Source organism: Amblyomma maculatum, chromosome 9 (assembly GCF_055883805.1).
Source record: "Amblyomma maculatum isolate TAMU_Amacu chromosome 9, ASM5588380v1, whole genome shotgun sequence".
NCBI classification, from domain to species: Eukaryota; Metazoa; Arthropoda; class Arachnida; order Ixodida; family Ixodidae; genus Amblyomma; species Amblyomma maculatum.
Genome location: NC_139352.1, coordinates 2,352,820 through 2,372,177, shown reverse-complemented (window position 1 = coordinate 2,372,177; position 19,358 = coordinate 2,352,820). Strand labels below are relative to the sequence as shown.

Genomic DNA, 19,358 nt, shown 5'->3' with positions numbered 1-19,358 from the left:
GTTTCTGTTGACTGTCTTGAACTGGGCTGGATCAAGCAGGTGGCGGAGAAGGTTTCACGTGTTCTTGTTTCCGAGCTGCCCTTTCGTCGCATACCTGATACCAGTTCTGGCGTGTAAGGTTATTGGCGTGTTCTTCAATTTCCTTCTCAAGCCGTGCAGTGCGTGACTTGAGCTTCCGATTAATTCTCTGCTTTTTCCATTTCTTCATGGGCGCGTGTCTGGCTTCCCACATGTGCGCTAGCCTGGAGTCTGATGGTTTGCTCCCCGTCCGTTTCTATGCTATTGGTGCTCTGAAGGGCACCTATTCATATATCTTGGACCCACTTCTCCAAGTCCGAGATGCTGCACGGCGCATTACTCTCCCTGTCTTTCCTGAATTTATTCCAGTCGGTGTGCTTACAGGAGTTCCATGCCCTCTTATTACGTGAGTTGGTGATGTCGCTGTTAAGGTCTTCCCCAGTATTGAGCCATGTGGGATTGATCGCGTTTCGAGCTAGTGATAAATCAGGATTAGTGTTTCTCGATATACTGTTGCCGGTTCTCGTGGGTTTGGTAGTATCATTCAGTAGCGTGAGGTCGGGCTCCTGAATCTTCCCTAGTATTGCTGTGCCTTTACCATTAGCCTTCGGGTAACCCCATTCAGGGTGATGGGCGTTGAAGTCCCCAACTATGATAAGCCGATTCTTTCTGGCCTTTCTCACAATTCTGTCTAGGCGTTTACTTGTTTCCTGGGTGTGATCCTTGGGAGAGCTGTAGACGTTGAGGACGTAGGTGCTCCGTTGTCCCTTCTCGGCGGGAATGATTTCAACAACCGTATAATCTAGGTTTACGTCTTCAATTCCATGCTGCACATAGCTGATGTCCCTTTTGACCAGTACAGTCGTTGCTGGATATCTGCGGCTAGTTCGCAGTTGCGTAACGGTAACATAGCCTGAAAGAGTAGCCACTCTAGAGGGTTCTTGTAGTGCGATAATGTCTGGTTTTACAGTGGTGTTCTGGATGTGGATCTGTAGGTTGGCCTTCTTGCGTGCGTACTCCCTACAGTTGCCATTAAAATATATCTATCTCTCCTACAGTTTCACTGCAAGACTGTAATTATTTTCCGTTTGGCGGAATCCATGTTTTACTTTGGCTTGTCCCCTCCGCGCCGGATGGAGATACGGTAATTTGCTGCTGCCCCATCACGTCATGCAATACCGATCCTAAGTGCTTACTTAATCTGCTGATCTGTGCTCTCATGCGCAATCTTAAGTTCTCGCAGAATCTGGATGGCCTCCTGCTGCCAACGTCCGAGGCCAGCAATGGAGTTCGCAAGTTCTGACACTTTGCCATTTAAGCGCTCTTCTATCTCATTCATTTTTTTAGAGAGCGGGACTTTTGGGGCACTCCCCTGGGAGCATTCTTCAATCTTTTTCTTAGTGGTAAGGATCTCCACCTCCTCATTGGGCGCCGGTCTCTTAGTTGGGGAGACGTGATCTGTTTCCATGGGTGGGTTATCTGAAGCTTGCGTAACTAGCTCTCTTTGAGATCTTTCACTTTTGAGGTATTGAATGAGTTTTGTTTTGGTTTCTACCAATTTTTCTAGTTTATCTATGCGTGAAAAAAGCCTCTCAATAACTCTTGCCTGATCCCTCACCTTATCATCGTTGTCTTCTTTCTTCCGGGGGATGATCTTGTCATCCGCAACATTCCAGACATTCTTGCAGTCCCTCTTTTGGCTGGGATCCCTTGACCTACGTCCAGAATCGCTCCTGCTTTGGTTGGACTTGCTTCCTATGCCTTTGCAGAGGCGGGAAAGAAGATGAGGAGTCCCTCTGGTAGCCAGCTGCATTCGAGGCCTCTGGTCTTCCTCATGGCTGTTGGGAATTGTCAGTGTCGGTCTTCTTGGCGCTTGTCTCTGGTGTTCTACCTTTGACAAAGCGGAACTTGCAGTTGCTGCTGCCTGTACTGTGGGGCCCTTTGCATACAATGCATTTGGCCTTGAAGGTCGGTTTTTGGTCTTCCGGGGGTGGCGGATGGTTATCTCCGCATCGGTGGCCTGTCACTTTTTTAGTTTGGGGACATATGTCCTGTCTAGGTCCTGTTCTTCTACAGTTGAAGCATGCTTCCACTCTGTTCAGAAACAGAGCCACTTTATGTAGGGCTCCCGGATACCGGAGCACTCCGGGAAGCGTCGTACCAGCCACGATGACAACAATGTGGTTGGATTTCCCATACCGTCTTGCGGATAAAACATCAACATCCGGGTTCACATGTCTGTAGTTGAGTATCAGCTGTTCGTCCGATTCCCCGCTGTATTCATTGTGTACTATGCCATTGACAGAGAGATCCGGAGCTGGTGCGTAGGTTTTGGCAGGGTAGGTCTTTGCGTTGAGGGTAAAGGCCACTACTTTCCTATAGGCTTCTCCCCGAGCACTTCTTAGGGTGCTGATAGTAATCGTTTGGTTAACTGGGTGTCAAAGGGCATTATCTTCTTCGAACACTCGGGCGTCCTTGATGCCAGCTGCGAAGTAGAGTGGCCCCTCCTTTGAGAGGGGAGTCGATCGGAACTTGCGGTCTGAAGACAACCTTGAAATGATCGGTAGGCAGCTGTGGGAGCTGGATCTTCTTCATGAATGGCGCCCTAGCCTTTGTCTGCCGTTTATCCGCCTGAGCATTCATGTTGTCTCCGTCGGCGTTCTTCCCCGATGCGGACGAGACGCCGTCACCATTGGGGTTACCGCTGCCGCTCGGGCCAGCGGCATTAGGCTTACGGTAGAGCTCCTGGTACTTGAATGGAGTAATCCAGGAGCCGTCTTTCAGCTCTTCAGGGGTGATGAGTTGCCCTTCCGTAAACACTTGCATAGTGATGGGTTCCGCGGCCTTTGGGAGACCGAGAAATGTCACAATGACGGCGGGTCTCGCCGCGTTCCTCGCCTTCGTTCGCTACGCCAGGCTTGAGACGCAAGGTGTCGACGCACAGAATGCCATAATGTCCTCCAAAACGTTCGCACACTCACAAATTTTGGCAGGTCCGGGCCCACTCAAGAATCTTGTGAGGCCAAAATAAGGAGCGTGGTGTAAACAATTACGTGTCCAGAGGCCGAAATTCACAGAGCCCATTCGAAGCACATCCGCTCTCGTCGGCGCTACAGTGGCGCCCCCAATCCTCTTTAAGGAAATGTACACATGTCCTCATTCCCCTGTGTACTTTCCGGTTTCCTCATAACGAGATTGGAGGAGATTTCCCTTAGAGGGATAAGAGCTGGGGCAGCCCTTACCCCGTCGGTAGCATGCCGATGGGAATCTCAAGAAGACATCGGAACCACCATTTTCCTAAAGTGTTCCACACCGACTTCAGAAATGGATGTTAGCCATCTCCTGTGGACTTGTGCAGGGACAAGGGCATCAAGGACACAGATTCTGCAGGAAGAGGACTTCTCTAAATGGCTCATCGCCAACGATAAGAGCAGAAGCCTTCTCTGGTTCCTTAAGAAAAATAATTTACATGAGTTTTTATATTATGCCTTATGGCAAGCTTGCGTAATAAATAAAAAATCTGCAATAGGCACCCCGCGCGCAATTTTCGTGAGCCTCGATACGGTGCTCTGTGACGCCAGATGGCGCAGCAATGCAGTTTGACTCACGTGACTTTAATTTGATCGTAAAGGTACAGTGAACTAGAAGCAAAGGTGCCCGCGGGCTCCATTTCCCTTCCACACCACCAGGCGCGGCCTCCGTCTGAACGGCGAGTGACAGTCCTCGTTAGCTTAGAACATGGTTTTGAGGACAGGAAAAGGCGCTGTATCTCTCACGCTCTTCTGTGTGCACCTGAAGGGCATTTTAAGGGAAGAAGGAAGGTGGAATGAAAGGAAGGAAGTAAAAAAACAGTGGGCACTTATGGTCCCATAAAAGTGATGACGAAAGCCTTTTGCCTAAATTTAATTAATGTAGTATTTATTTCACAGAACTGTTGTTTTTTAAACACTCTGAGAGAATTTACTCACTCTTCTTGCCGCTGTCAGATAGGAAGGAAACTTGGCAACCGAATGTGCCGCGTCCCAAGGTCACACACAACACACGACGATCGGCTACCTATCATCCATTCGACGCCCCAGGCAAGCCTCCCTCGGGAGAGGTTTTGAGAATTTGTCCCCCCCCCCCCCCCCCCCCCCTCCCCTCCCTTGAAATGCGGCCGCCGCCAGTCTCGCCATGCCGTTTCTACAAACATGCTAGAGAAACGGGAAAATTGCGTGAATGAAGTAAGCACAGGAAAGCATAAGCGAGAAGATGCAGCTTTTGTTAACAATCCAAGGAGTTCAACCCACCCAGTACAGACTTCAACCGCCACAGCACAGATATTCAACGTCCACTTCCCCACGGTAGTAACGATGAGCGGCATTGCGAGCTGCTCTAGACTCTTCCCAGAGCCTTGATGTATTTTCTGACATTCTCCATTCGCGATAGGGCGTCCTTATTCAGACCGGTACATACTGAAGCTTTCATCCGAAGCGGTGATACAGGTACCCCATTTCATGATTTCTATACCCCAAACTCACAGCCAATAGGAAGGTGAACCAAAATGAAGTTCTACCCGCCGCGGTGGCTCAGTGGTTACGACACTCGGCTACCGAAGCGAAGTACCCGAAATCGAACCCGACCACGGTGGCCGCGTTTTTGATGGAAGCGAAACGCGTGTGCTGTGCGAAGGCAGAACATGGTGAAAATCCCTCCAAATAATTCCACAGCCCTCAAAGACGGCACTCCTCTATCTCACTCCCAGATTGCTCATGCCTATTACTTACGGCGTTGCTCAGGTTTCCACCCACAAGTGAGACAGTTATTGCACCTTTCCTTTTCTATAAACCAACAAGGCGCAAAACTATCTGTCCCGCCGCGGTGGTGCAGTGGTTAAGATGCCCGACCACTGTGCCAGAGTTTCCGGGTTCAATCCCGACCGCCGCCGGCTGCGTTTCAATGGAGGGGAAACGAAGAGGCGTTCATGTGCTGTGCGACGTCAGTGTCACGGCCGCTCGATGGAAGTGCGCTTCCATCGGGCGGCCGTGTCAGTGTACGTTAAAAGATCTCCAGGTGCTCGATATTGCTACATAGCTCCTCAACTACGGTACCCCTTTCTATATTTCCGATTTCACTCCCACCTTTCTCCCTTCATTTATGACGCGGTTTGTGTGTTCACAGAGTGTGACAGATACTGCGCCTTTCCTTTCATGTAAACTAATTATTATTATTATTATTATTATTATTATTATTATTATTATTATTATTATTATTATTATTATTATTATTATTATTATTATTATTATTATTATTATTATTATTATTATTATTAATAACTATCGTTTCCTGGTGTACACCTCAAGACCTATTTTTCGTTTTTCTGTGCCATCCGAAGCAACCTTAAAACTGAGATTTATAAGGCTTTCGCCTCACAACTCAAGCAATTGCAGCCTGATGTGCAGTGGTTAACAAAGTTTGTTGGTTGCTGCTATGAGGCTCATCGCACCGTGACTAATTCCTGGGCCTCTGCATCCTGCTCTAATCCCTGTCAAATGAATATGCAGAAAATGAGATTGATTGCAGTCCGATAAGATTGTGACAGGAACGCATGAATAATGCCGCCAGACAATATTTTACGATTGTGATAAGAGTAGAGGGAATTTATTGTCTTCCACACACCAAGGTACTTGTATATACACACACACGCACTGTAGTGCATACATGGGAGGGCAACGAAAGGTGCGATACTAGCAACAATCCCAAGGTAATAGTTATTCCGTGTTCATCCATACCTACAGAACACAAGCTCAAAAGAATTACAATAAGAAACTTAATGACAGATGATTAAATCTTATATGGCAATACACTTCCTCATGATTCGAGGTACGTAACGAAGGGGAGGGGGGGGGGGTTAGTATGGCAAAGCTGGCATAACAAGCCTGCTGTCCCGAACGACGAAAAAACGGGTGTGCCAGCGCTGCAGAAACCGCGCCTCTCCATCTCTGTCCAGTTTATCAGAGAGATACTTCCACAATAGAAGACGCAGTCTCTGCAGCGCTGTGTACATGGCCCTGGCTGGTTGTCTACGGACTTCAGCACGGCAACGCCTCTTCCACAGCACAAAATATACACAGGCGACTACTAGCCGCGCAAAACATCCGCGTGGTGGCCTGGCGCCAGGGCCACCGTGCACGGAGAACATCCTTCTCACCAAGCGCCACATGACCAGCGCGACTGGGCATTCAAAGAACGCGTGCCTCGTGGTTTCCGTGCGGCCGCAGTTTGGGCATTGGTCATTCGGCACGAAATGCCACATGGCGAGGCGTTCTCGCGTGGGCAACACGCCCCATCGCCAGCGCCACTCGAAATCTCGGACCTCGGAAGGCACGCGGCTCACCGCCCACCGACGCCACTTGTCGACGGCCGTGCGGAGCTGGTCGTCGCGGTTTAGACTCGAGGCGGCAACCATCTCGCTGACTTGCATTGCGGGCACCTCAAAAATATTGATGTCAGGCAGGTCGCTGTCGACCGCTGTCTTAAAGCCTGCTACCGTTTGGTAGAACATGTGAGGCCTTTCAGCCTGTGGGCCCAGGTGCCGATCTGCAGTAAAGGACCGGCGAGCTGTGCTCAGCCAGTACTGTAACAGGGAGCGCCCCGGGTACAGCGGATCATTGAGCAGCGTGGCGACCAGTTTCGACGCGAGCACTCGGCCCACCGGGTTGACGCATGGCAGCCCGATGCCTCCCCTTTCTTGCGGTAGGTGAAGGAAACGGCGCGCAACAAGAGCTGTCCCGCCATCCCAGACAAACACCCCAGCCATGGAGGTGAGGCGACCTGCCGTTCGACGCAGAATCACCGCAACGCACGAAACGTAGAGCGCGTAGGCGTACGCCTTAGTCTTTACGACCGCGACTTTTTTCTGTACGGAAAATGCAAAGTGGGCGACCTCCGACATCGCACTTGTGGCACGCGCGACCATATTCTGCCACGCCTCTCGCTTCGAAAATGACGCCCAGCACACGGACTGCGTCGACAAATGGAACACAAACTGGGAGAGGGCCCACGAAAGAGCCAAAGCGCAGCGCGCGGCTTTTACTGGCGTTCAACTGCGCTCGAGACAAACTGGAATATGTGTCAAAAACAGCCAGAAAGGCGCCGACGCTTCTGCCATCGCGTAAGAAGAGGGACAGATCGTCAACAGTCAGCGTAAGCTGATACCACGACCGTTTCTTGCCCTGTCCCTGGAAAGCCTCGGATGTGCCGATCACAGGCAACTCTCCTTAAGAGCGGATCCGATGACAGGACAAAACGTGCAGGCGACAAGGGGCAACCCTGGCAAACTCCCCTTGTTACGGCGAAAGGAGGGGCTACTGACCCGTTCAGAACAAGTGCATCTACTGAGGTTGCTGTACAAAACTCGTATCCTGTCGATAAATACCGGAGGCAGACCGAAACAGAGGAGGACAGCAAACAAGTAGCCGTGCTCAATTCTGTCAAATACCTTCGACTGATCTAAGGAGAGAAATACCCTGTCTACTGCCTTCTCTTTTGCATAAGCGAACACGTCTCGTGTCCAGCGTGAGTGACGTTAAGACGGAACGACCATAAAATGCTGCCGCCAGACAATACTTTCGATTAAGTTTCTTTGTCCGTTCTACCTCTTCAATGCCGCATCACTAAGCCCCACAACACCGACAGGGATCAAAAGCGTTGCATTCAAAATTCACGTGACTCCAGAGTTATGAGCCCCGAAAAGCGCTGCAAAAAAAAGACCATGATCGCAGTTTAAGGGTATTTTTAATTTTAATGAAGATGCGCTGCGCGTCAAATTGCTACAGTTCATCTTCACTCCTGCAGATGCACGCTTGCTCCTGAGACTTGAGAAAGGCCTCGCAACCCAAATTCTTGGTCATGGTCGTGAAGAGGCCGGCAGTCGAGATGCACGAGTCTTTTACGGCCACCTTGGTGTCACAGATGCGCGCCATACACGCGTCGAAGGATCTGTCACACTGTGCCTTGTCGGACAGGCAAGTGTCGTAGCACAGGTCATGCTCGTTGCAACAGGCCTCGAAGTCCGGGTGTGGTAGCGCTGAGGCTGGCAGGCGGAAGGCTTCGGTGCCACAGCCGTTAGAAGACCTCTTGTGCAGCGGCCGTGGCGAGGGCTTCAGGGTGGCCGGGCACTGGAATCGGCACTCTGCGCCGCCAGGGCGGGCTGTACTGGTCGATGGGACCATGACTGTGGCTAGGAGGACGTTGAAGAACAGCACGACGTAAGAGGACGACATGGCGGCTCCTTTCGTGTCCGATTCTATTGTTTCTTCTTTACCGTTGTATACTAGGCGCACGTGCGTATGAACAAAAATCTGCGTGAGCTCTTTCACCTCGTTGTCTTCCAAGAGCTCCGAGGCCCTGCCTTCAATGAGTAATCCAAATCGACCACCAAGAGAATGTGGTCGAACAAGACTTATATTGGCGTCAGGTCTTCCTTCTTGATGTCTCCAGTACGTATTTCTGACTTCCCGCATTGTCCTTTGTCTTCTAGGTGGAAATTGTGCCATTTCTCTTCATCGTCATATACTACTCGATTCTGCTACTGTCTATAGCCCCATAACTGTTTAAGCTTTTAACTCTCTTTGTTGTATTCTAGTATTGCTCAGCAGCAGCTGTAGCCACATTTCACTGTTAAAAGGAAAGTTGCAGTCCATGTGCACTCTTTTGTCCGGTAGCTTGGCAAAGCTGCAAAAATCAAGATAAAAATATGCAGTACTTATATGCATCATATGCTGGGCTTGACTAGTAGACCAACTAAATGATTTAACTACTTTCTGCCATTGACTGACTTACGCGCCTGTCTTGACGTGTCGAAACGTTAGTAATATTGATACCTGACGAAGCAGTAGTAACGTACAGAGGTGAAATGCTTTCTTTTTCCGATCACTGCTGTGTTGTTAAATGAACTGCTTTTTAAGTGGGGCTTTGTTTCTCGCTTGAAAATGAACGCCTTCTCGATATTTTTACGTTATGATCTAAAAGCAACTCTGGGAAAACGGCAGGAACAGCTGTAGTTATTTTAGAACAAAGGAACAGCTGGCCTTTGTACAATTTTAGTTTCCAATAAAGGTAGACATATGGTAGTCTTCAGAAAATGACTGACGTCATTCTGTGTTTATTTTGCTGATGAACGAAATTCTATAAGGTTTCGCAACAATATTTTGCGTATAGAATATTCCGCCTTTTTTTGGCAGCATGTTTCAAAATTCGAAACTTTGTTACTGTCTCCCGAGGTATCACTCGCCAGTGCAGTAATGAAACAAAATGATAAAATATCAGTCAGCACTGAAGTCATTCATTCAGCAAGAACATTCAGCAAATGCGCAGCTGAATAAAAAATTGCACGAGGCACTTAAGAGTCAAGACCTTTTGAGAACATTAAGGCGAAAGCCTTTGGGGCTAATTCTATTGTAGTGTTCATTTGACAGAAGTGTTTTCGTTCAACGCTGCTGCACCAAATGTCGAGCGACAGCTCTGTTCATATAAAAACACAATGCCAGTTTTAATGTTGATTGTCGATTTCTTTTAATTTTCCATCTGTAACGATTATAGAATCGTCAAAAACGGCGCGGTGTCTCTGCAGAGCCGTCTGTGCACACGGCCCGGCACCACAATTAGAATCCATGACTGCTGATTCGATTCAGAAAATGTGCTGCCTTATAGTTACGCGAGTCAAATAACACTAGTCTAATACCGCGGGCCCATCACCAGATGTCCCGTGAAAGCGCAGCTGGTGCAGCTGCCCGTGCATGCGCGGGGTTGTCGTTACCTTCTTTTTCACCTGTCCGTGGCAGCGTGCACAAGTAGGATGCCTCCTTTCCTCCTCTCCTCAACGCGGTGACGGCGGCGGAACGCGCATCTACCGAAGCTATAATCTGGTTTGGTTTGATTTGTCGGGTTTTAACGTCCCAAAGCGACTGAGGCTATGAGAGACGCCGTAGTGGAGGACTCCGGAAGTTTCGACCACCTGGCGTTCTTTAACGTGCACTGACATTGCACAGCACACGGGCGCCTAGCTTTTCGCCTCCATCGAAAAGCGGCCGCAGAGGCCGGGATTCGATCCCGCGTCCTTGGGAACAGTTATAATGATCTTTTCGGCTCCTGTTGGCATACGAACCTGTTATTTTTCCACCGAGTTCACGGCCATCTTCATTCCCGTCTGCTTGGCTAGCACTTTATTTTTATTTTTTTTTTAACGCGCTTCCTCCTAGCGCATGTTACGAGCCTTATAGTTGACGAACCACTGGTTTCGCTTACGAAATCATGTAAAACCTTGTAAGCAGCTATTCTTAAAGTGCAGAAACCCGCACGCCATATGTTTGTCTGGTTTTCGCCAACAGGAAAGACTATGCTTTTCAGGTATATTTTGCGCGATTTATGCCAACAATCAAACGCCACACGCCTGCTTTCGAGAAACTAGTTGTGTGCAGCGCCGTAACCACTGCGCCATCTAGAGCACTATACAGCACAGCACACGCACAGCACACGCACAGCACACGGACGCCTCTTCGTTTCGCCTCCACCGAAACGCAGCCGCCGAGGTCGGGTTCGAACCCGGGTACTCCGGCACAGTAGTCGGGCGGCTTACCACTGCACCACCCCGGCGGGGCCCCTCCGCTGTCTGATTTATTTATAGGAAGGGAAAGGCGCGGTAACTGTCTCACTTGTTTTTCTGTGGACACCGCAACCGCGCCGTAAGGGAAGGGAGGAAGATGGGAGTGAAAGTCGAAAGAGAGAAAGAGGAGCCGTAGTGGAGGGCTACGGAGTAATTTCGACCACCTGGGGATCTTTAACGTGCGCTGACATCGCACAGCACAGGACGCCTCTTCGTTTCGCCTCCATCGAAACGCAGTCGCCGAGGTCGGGTTCGAACCCGGGTACTTCGGCACAGTAGTCGGGCGTCTTACCACTGCACCACCCCGGCGGGGCCCCTCCGTTGTCTGATTTATTTATAGGAAGGGAAAGGCGCGGTAACTGTCTCACTTGTTTTTCTGTGGACACCGCAACCGCGCCGTAAGGGAAGGGAGGAAGATGGGAGTGAAAGTCGAAAGAGAGAAAGAGGAACCGTAGTGGAGGGCTACGGAGTAATATCGACCACCTGGGGATCTTTAACTTGCGCTGACATCGCACAGCACACGACGCCTCTTCGTTTCGCCTCCATCGAAACGCAGCCGCCGAGGTCGGGTTCGAACCCGGGTACTCCGGCACAGTAGTCGGGCGTCTTACCACTGCACCACCCCGGCGGGGCCCCCTCCGCTGTCTCGTGCGGACAGAAGAGAAAATAGAGAAGAAAGAAAAAGCAGAGGGAAAAACGCGCGCACCAACAGCCGTGGTCCACCACCGAAGCGGTGGCGGGTACAATGACGACCGAGAACAGATAAAACGGTGGCAGGATACCCGCCGCAAGCAGCGGTGGTCTACCTATCCCAGCCCCATCAGGGCCAGGACCGCTAGCTCACACTTGTTCCTGTAGGCACCCGTAGGGCCAAGAACAGCCACCCTATGCCACCTCCGTTCTCTGTGCGATATTGTGTTGTTGTGGCTGTAGGAAGAAGGGTGCATGGGCCTGCTACTGGCTCTGTAGCTGAGCCACCTCAGCTGCCTCGTGCAGGCAGAAGAGAAAATAGAGAAGAAAAGAGAGAAAGAAAGACGCGTGCCGCAACAACAGCCGTCGTCCACCACCGAAGCGGTGGCGCGTGCAATGACGGCCTACAACAGATAAAAATTCGGTGGCAGGCCAGCCCCCCCCGCAAGCGGCGGTGACCTACCTGCCCCAGCCCCATCAGGGGAGTCGATATAAGCGCACGTTAAAGATCCCCAGGTGGTCGAAATTACTCCGTAGCCCTCCACTACGGCTCCTCTTTCTCTCTTTCCATTTCACTCCCACCTTCCTCCCTTCCCTTACGGCGCCGTTGAGGTGTCCAAAGAAAACAAGTGAGACAGTTACTGCGCCTTTCCCTTCCTATAAATCAATCAATCAGAGGCATCGGACTACTGTGCCGGAGTACCCCGGTTCGAATCCGATATCGGCGGCTGCGTTTCGATTGAGGCGAAAAGAGGAGGCGTCCGTGTGTTGTGCGATGTCAGTCCACCCAGGTGGTCGAAATTTTTCCGTAGCCCTCCACTACGGCCCCACTTTCTATCTTTCCACTTTCACTCCCTCCTTCCTCACTTCCCTTACGGCGCGGTTGCGGTGTCCATGGAAAACAGCCCCGCCGGGGTGGTGCAGTGGTAAGACGCCCGACTACTGTGCCGGAGTACCCGGATTCGAACCCGGCCTCGGCGGCTGCGTTTCGATGGAGGCGAAACGAAGAGGCGTCGTGTGCTGTGCGATGTCAGCGCACGTTAAAGATTCCCAGGTGGTCGTAATTACTCCGTAACCCTCCACTACGGCTCCTCTTTCTCTCTTTCCGCTTTCACTCCCATCTTCCTCCCTTCCCTTACGGCGCGGTTGCGGTGTCCACAGAAATCAAGTGAGACAGTTACCGCGCCTTTCCCTTCCTATAAATAAATCAGTTTAAATCAGTCCATGGAAAACAAGTGAGACAGTTGCCACGCCTTTCCCTTCCTATAAATCAGTCAATCAGGTGGCTCAGCTACAGAGCCAGTAGCAGGCCCGCGCATTTTCTTTTCCTTCTTCCCACAGCCACAACATCGACATGGCACAGCACACGGATGCCACTTCGTTCCACTGCACTCCCCTTGACGGGGCTGTGACAGGTAGGTTACCGCCACTTGCGGCGGGGGCTAGCCTGCCACAGAATATTTATCTGTTGTAGGCCGTCATTGCACCCGCCATCGTTTCGGTGGTGGACGACGGGGGTTGTTGCGGCGCGCGTCCTTCTCTCCCTCTTACTTTTCTTTCTTCTCTATTTGCTGTTCTGTCTGCACGAGGCAGCGGAGGTGGCTCAGCTGCAGAGCCAGTAGCAGGCCCGTGCATTTTCCTTTCCTTCTTCCTAAAGCCACAACAACATGCCACATCGTTTCCCCATCCATGGCCATGAGCCTTCCCATTCAATAAAGGACATTCAATCAATCAACTTCGTTTCACCTCCATCGAAACGCAGCCGTCGCGGTATTGATCGAATGTGTTGCGAATTTCTGACGTTTGTTTCATGAATGGAATGTATTCGTCTTCCGGAGCTGCAGTCATGTTGCATTGTATTGTATTGTGTATGAACCCGACACTAGCCCTTGGCTACGGGTCCAAAATCTTAGTGCATATTCTATTGTCGTAAAATTATTGTTCAAAAAAAAATTGCCGACGATTACGTTACTTCCTAATGCGAAATTTGAGCGCAGCTCATCACCTGTTTCACCTTTTCGATAGACTGAGGCAGAGTTCTAGCAAGACACGTATGTACAATTACAGACAACTTTGTTTTAATTTTTCACACGTATTCCTTCACGAAACACTCCACCAAGAGTTCTTGGCTGTTATGAAAGAAATTTGTGATCGGAGAAATGAAGAGAGCAATTGATTTATCAGGAGGTTGCGGGAGGCAGCGCGTGGGCCCATAGGAAGGTTGCGCGACGAACAGATAGCAGAGACTCTGATGCCGCTGACGCCGCTTGCGAGTGAAGGGAGTGAGAACGGGATGCACGCACCGTGATCAGCCGGCGTTTCGGTAACCGGAGAGCACCCTCGCCGCCACGCAGGAAGAGGGGAGGGGGACCCTCTCCTCCTCTTTCTACATGGCGGCGACGGTGTTCGGCCACTCCCACCTTCCTCCCTTTCTTAAGGCTCGGTTCAGGTGTCCACAGAATCAAGTGTGACAGATACTGCGCCTTTCCCTTCCTGTGAACCAACCAACCATGTGCTGCGCGATGTCAGTGCCCGTTAAAGATCCCCAGGTGGTCGAAATTACTCCACAGCCTCCACTACGCCTCCTCTTTCTCTTCCCACTTTCACTTCCACCTTCCTCCCTTCCCTTACGCCGCGGTTGAGGTGTCCACAAAAAACAAGTGAGACAGGTACCGCGCATTTCACTTCCTGTAAATGAATGAATCAATCAATCAATCTATGCCACCACGTTGCCTTGACTCACTAGCGGCGTCGGCGGCATCAGTCAGTCGCTGCTAGCGCTGCCTCCGGCGAACCCCCCTCTTCCTTTCCTCATGTTCTCCGGTTGCTGCGCGCGCTCCTGCCCTCATTGTTCGCCGCTGAGTGTACCCCCCCCCCTCCTCTTCCTGCCAGGCTCCGATTGCCGAAGCGCCGGCTCGAACTGGGGGGATGAAAGGGGGGGGGGGGGCAGCCGGTTACGAGGCCGACGCGGCCGACGCCGACGAGAAACCCAAGAACCGGCGCCATGCGCTCTAAAAAACGGGTACTCTAGCGCAGTAGTCGGACGTCTTACCAATGCACCACCGCGGCAGGGCAAACAAAATAATTTTGATAAGAAAGTTGGTAATATATTTGTTGTTGTGGCTGTAGGAAGAAGGAAGAGAAAATGCACGGGCCTGCTACTAGCTCTGTAGCTGAGCCACCTCCGCTGCCTCGTGTGTACAGAAGAGAAAATAGGCAAGAAAAAGAAGAGGGAGAGAAAGACGCACGCCGCAACAGCCATCGTCCACCACCTAAGTGGTGGCGGGTGCCATGACAGCCTACAACAGATAAACATTCGGTGGCTGGCTAACCCCCGCCGCAAGCGGCGTTGACCTACCGTCCCAGCCCCGTAGGGCCAGAAACAGCCACTCTTCACCACCTCCTCCTCATATATTTGTTGCCACTTGCCTTTTGCCACTAACCTTGCTGGTCACATTTTCTATAGATGCCACACACAAGCTAAGTAGGGGTTTCGCTTTAAAAACAGATACTCATTCATCACCGTTTCTTTCAATGTAAGGGACAAGCCCTTTCTTCTAATGACAAGTTTTTTACGAATGCGAGTTTTTCGCATATAGAAGAAATGTCCCCATAAAAATCAAAACATCGACACATCTTCTATCGGAAGGCTCAACACGTTTCCCTACTAAAAATGTTTCCTATCGTTGAAAATGTTCTCCGACGCTTTTTATGGCAGTCGTCAGTACTCGAAGCGAGTAAGAACAGAAATTGCTGAGTGCGAGAGGATTCGACACATTCCCTTTCGCAATTTCATAAAAGAATATCAAAATATTTTAGGGTTGTCTCCCAATTAAAATTTGGTTCTCATCACCTCACCCATGTTTCTTTGTTTTTGAAAGGCTCTCTATGAACTTGAATTTCCCCTCAGCAATGCTAAAAAGTAACCATTACGTATTCAGAGGCGCGCGTCAGCTTCAATAGTTGTAAACAATTCGCTTGAGGACGTTGTTTCATTAAAAATTGCCTCTACTGTCGTCTTAGTTCCTCACGAAATTTCCCACTGATGCGCGAGTAGGCTGCAGTGTTGAAACGAGGCTAACAAAATGAGTCTGTGCCAAAATGTTCTTCAAGCGGAACTTCTGCCTCGTAGTGAATAATCTGAGGCCGAAATTATGCTGAAAAATTGTAACACTTCAAGATAGGCTTCCAGACTCCATGGCAAGCACCAGCGCTATCTGCCACGTAACCTCCCTGTACTGCTGCAAATACAAACAAGGCCCTGAAACTTTCCACGGAAATTAAATCAAGGCTTGCGAGCAACCGCCTTGCACCAGGTGTCGGCGGCTCACCGTGGGCGTTCAGCGCAAATTGGAAGAATGTGGTGGGATGGCAAAAAAGGAAGGGAAGGACGCACGCCGCGCACCCCGTTTTTCATTGATCCACAGCAGCATTCAATTGCCTTCACCCTTCAGTACGTAAATACGGCGTAGGAAACTAATCTGTCAACCTTCATTAAACAGTACTTGCTACTTTCCTGTTCTTTCTCTCTCGTTAAGATTCCAAGGCGAACCTTGATCAAGCCTACACGGCTTGGCATCACGCAATCTTCGAGAACATGAACGCGCCGTCACGTCTGTTCGTTTTAATGGAATATTACGACGAGAATCGCGTGACTTGTGCATGACAAGACACGCGCCGACGTAACCCAGCCAAACAGGTCGAGGAGACAAAACGATGAAAACACAGTCTTTGGTTAACGCTCCATTTCAATCACGCTCAGAATGGCGTGAGCTTTACTGCAGCGTGAACAAAGGCGACCGCCTGACAGCTTTAGTACGTAACAGGATCTCTCTCTCTCTCTCTCTCTCTCTCTCTCTCTCTCTCTCTCTCTCTCTCTCTCTCTCTCTCTCTTATTTTGAAAGGATGAGGAGGAAGGGAAGAGCGCCCATTCACGAGTACGTCGCGTCACCGGAGTCTTAAACTTCGCCCGAGTTTTTCTGCCTTCCTCACCCCTTCCTCCACTAGCTGTGCCGTCCTTCAAACTCGCCAGTAAATCTGTCTGGCTGCAGCGCCGCCTTGTCCCCTCTCGATCCCGTCTGGCGAAGATTAGATTAATTCATTCAAATTCGCTGGCTGTGTTGGGGCTAGCATAGAGAGGACAGAGGAGGACTAGTTTCCGAAAGGGCATCTGAGAATAGAAGCAGCGTCCTTTGGACACTTACGATGTAAGTAACGGGAGAAGCGTGAACATAAAGCTAAAATAATGATGAACGACGTCGAAAGCGACGGCAAACCAGCGAATTAAGAAAGGCAGACGAAGGGAAAACAAGCGCTGCAGGCTAACTGCCATTCTTGGATTGGTACAGAGAAGCAGGCCTTCGTGGCGGCGAAGAGCCAAGATCTCGACGTTCCCAGGTGGGAGACTTAGGCTCGGTCGCGTTAAACCCTGCCGGACACTAAATAAAGTTATTACTCACTCAGCCACTCCAGTGAGAACTGTGTAAAATCTTCGAACGTACGACAGAAACACGACCGAAAAGAAAGATATCATTCTGGACTTGTTTGTTCATATTAAGCAAGCAAGCAAGGAAGGAAGGTGGTAGAAAATAAAGAATTCATTAACAGACAGCAAAAACGCACGAAAAGCAGATTACATTGCATGTCACGTGCACCACGGCCGCTCAATGGAGGCGCATTATCAGCCACCAAATTTTACGAGATGCGTTCTCTGGGGTAAAAAAATTGGCGGATACTTACGCTCCGCCATTGAAGGCATGACGCGACAAGCGTTAATTATCCTCGTTTGAGGCTCCCCTTGCGGAACTTCGTTTGCATACATGGGCTTTAATGCTCACTAATATTGTAATTTGTGACTGTCATCCCACATATATTCATTAGGGATACATTCCTAATGTACCGCATTATGGAGGGGCATACACTCCTTGCGTGACATAGTAATAAAGTGTCTGCATCGAGATTCGATGGTTCTGGGTTCGATACCTATAGTCTGCCCTCCTTCCGACTACTATCAACTCGGCTACATGCTACGTGGTCTTATGACGTCACGAAACCTGGCAACCCGCCAACCAATCAATAAGTGCCTGGCCTTATCACCTTCCCGGTACCCACCTGAGGACATTTCACCGCATTACCTGGAGTGCGTGATTTTAAATATATTTTTCCCGTGCACACGCATCACAAAACTATTTTTTAAACCAGTTGCTGGGCGAGTTGGTATATCATGTTTTCGTTCACGCAGCGCGACGACAAATATGTACAGGGGAGGAGATGGAAGTCAGCACTGTGCGGTGTCTCCTTCTTCCGTGTTCGCCGACGCGCTGTATGGATGAAAATATTTGTGGACGACCAAACATCAAATGTGTATATTACCCGTTCTTGACCGATCGACACTTCGATAGACAGATTGACGATATAAAAGTCATATGCTTTGGTAACAATCTCACTTAGATGAAAGCCTCATTAGCCAGAATATGCAAGTAGCTACGACGACGCCAAAACTGCACAAATCTTGAAGAAATTTCTTCAAACAGTTATCGCCATAAATTAGGATCAAGGTACGCAATAGTACAGCGTGTTTAATTTTCATCATGAGTACAAGCGAGTATTTAGAAAAAAATGTATCCAGCAGCCCCAGAGAGCGCGAAATCACGCCGAATGAAAAATAAAAATAAAAAGAAGTGGATGAGCATAGCATCTAGAGTACGAGTGAATTGAGAGAACGAGAGTCCACCTAAGAGAGTGTCAGTGCCACCTAAAGCAGGTCTCAGTGTCACCTAAAGATGTTTGAGCAATACTCAATCAGGCACAAGTGACCTAGATGGCGTGAAAAGAGGTGGTGAGTAGGAACAATGATGAGTTTCCAAATCTCCAAGCACAAGAAAGGATCGTACGGTAAAAAAGAGATGGACACCTACGCGCCTCAAATACAGTCATTGGTTTCTGTGCGTTGGTTTGTTTAAATAGTTTGTGAATACACTTTAATCTATGCTTGAACTGAACAAGAGAGGACGAGTAGAAAGAACTGTGGCACCAGGCCAGTTTGTTAGCCTTACGTATGACTGTCGTTCCTTTGTTTATCTATTACATCTTAAAGTTAGCGCTGCAATAAAACGACAGTCAGCTACTTTTTCTGTCATTCGCTGTCACACTTTGCTTGTATCATTCTGCTAAGGCAAAACTGAGTACGTAGGGTTAATGGGTTCCAGGAGTGAAGGCGGTTCAAAAAAAAAAAAAAAAAAAAAGATGGAAAAAATCGTTTGCGCATTGTGGGTGTCAGAGAGCATCATAGCCGCAGTAGAGGGGGGGAAAGCCAATAAGAGTAATAAGGATAAGGAAAGGCTTCTCACCAGTACCAAAGGCAACTTAAAACCATCTATCTCGAAGGTGGTGGTGGTGAAAAACGTATCTCGAAGGAGCTCGGCTGCAAGAAAGGTTCTAAACCATCCGACGACGACGCCGCTTCAGACGGTTGCGTGGAGAAAGATGCTCATAAAAGCAGGGGGTCGCCAAAGAAGAAAAAAATAACAAAACAAGCTTCAGACGCAGACAGTTTCTAGCCATTTCGTAGCTCCCGAAGACGTCAATTCTCAGAAAAGCTCCCACGTTTCGCACAGTGGGTGAAGTGGAAAAGCAGGAGGCATGAGGCAGCTGCAGAGCGCTTGCAACAAAATTATAAAGTGAAACGTGTTGCGTTTTTAAGCAACACTGGCAGCCCAGCCGCGTGGATAAAAAAGAAGGAATCCCCGCCTAATGGCAGTAGGGCATTCATCCCGACTCGGAGCCAGTTGGCGTCGGCTTTAACCGCATTCGCTGCCAACGCTTACGACACAGACTGCACACAGTACGGGGTGTTTTTCAGGCTTGCTTGACGTTGATGAGACAACCATGATGCCATGTAATGCGCACCTTTGTGTTGAACATTTCTAAGACATGACGTATGGGGCTGAACGGTCCCGAAGCGACATCGGCAGTAGGGAACACTGTAATGGAGGAATCCGGTAAT

The 19,358-nt window shown here is 49.7% G+C and overlaps 1 protein-coding gene across 2 annotated transcripts; it reads right to left on the bottom strand.

The window, feature by feature from the left end:
• Positions 1 to 7,781: 7,781 nt before the first annotated feature.
• LOC146178104 (uncharacterized) lies at positions 7,782 to 18,985 on the bottom strand. 2 transcript variants are annotated; one of them, XM_084577938.1, is made up of 2 exons: positions 18,709 to 18,985; positions 7,782 to 8,733 (listed from the first exon to the last, which is right to left on the bottom strand). In XM_084577938.1, exon 2 carries the CDS (start codon positions 8,553 to 8,555, stop codon positions 7,830 to 7,832), a length of 726 nt encoding a protein of 241 aa, XP_084434064.1. In that variant the 5' UTR covers positions 8,556 to 8,733; positions 18,709 to 18,985; the 3' UTR covers positions 7,782 to 7,829. The 2 variants fall into 2 exon arrangements, with proteins under 2 accessions (XP_084434064.1, XP_084434063.1); XM_084577937.1 differs by having other exon boundaries at positions 18,703 to 18,983.
• Positions 18,986 to 19,358: the final 373 nt, after the last annotated feature.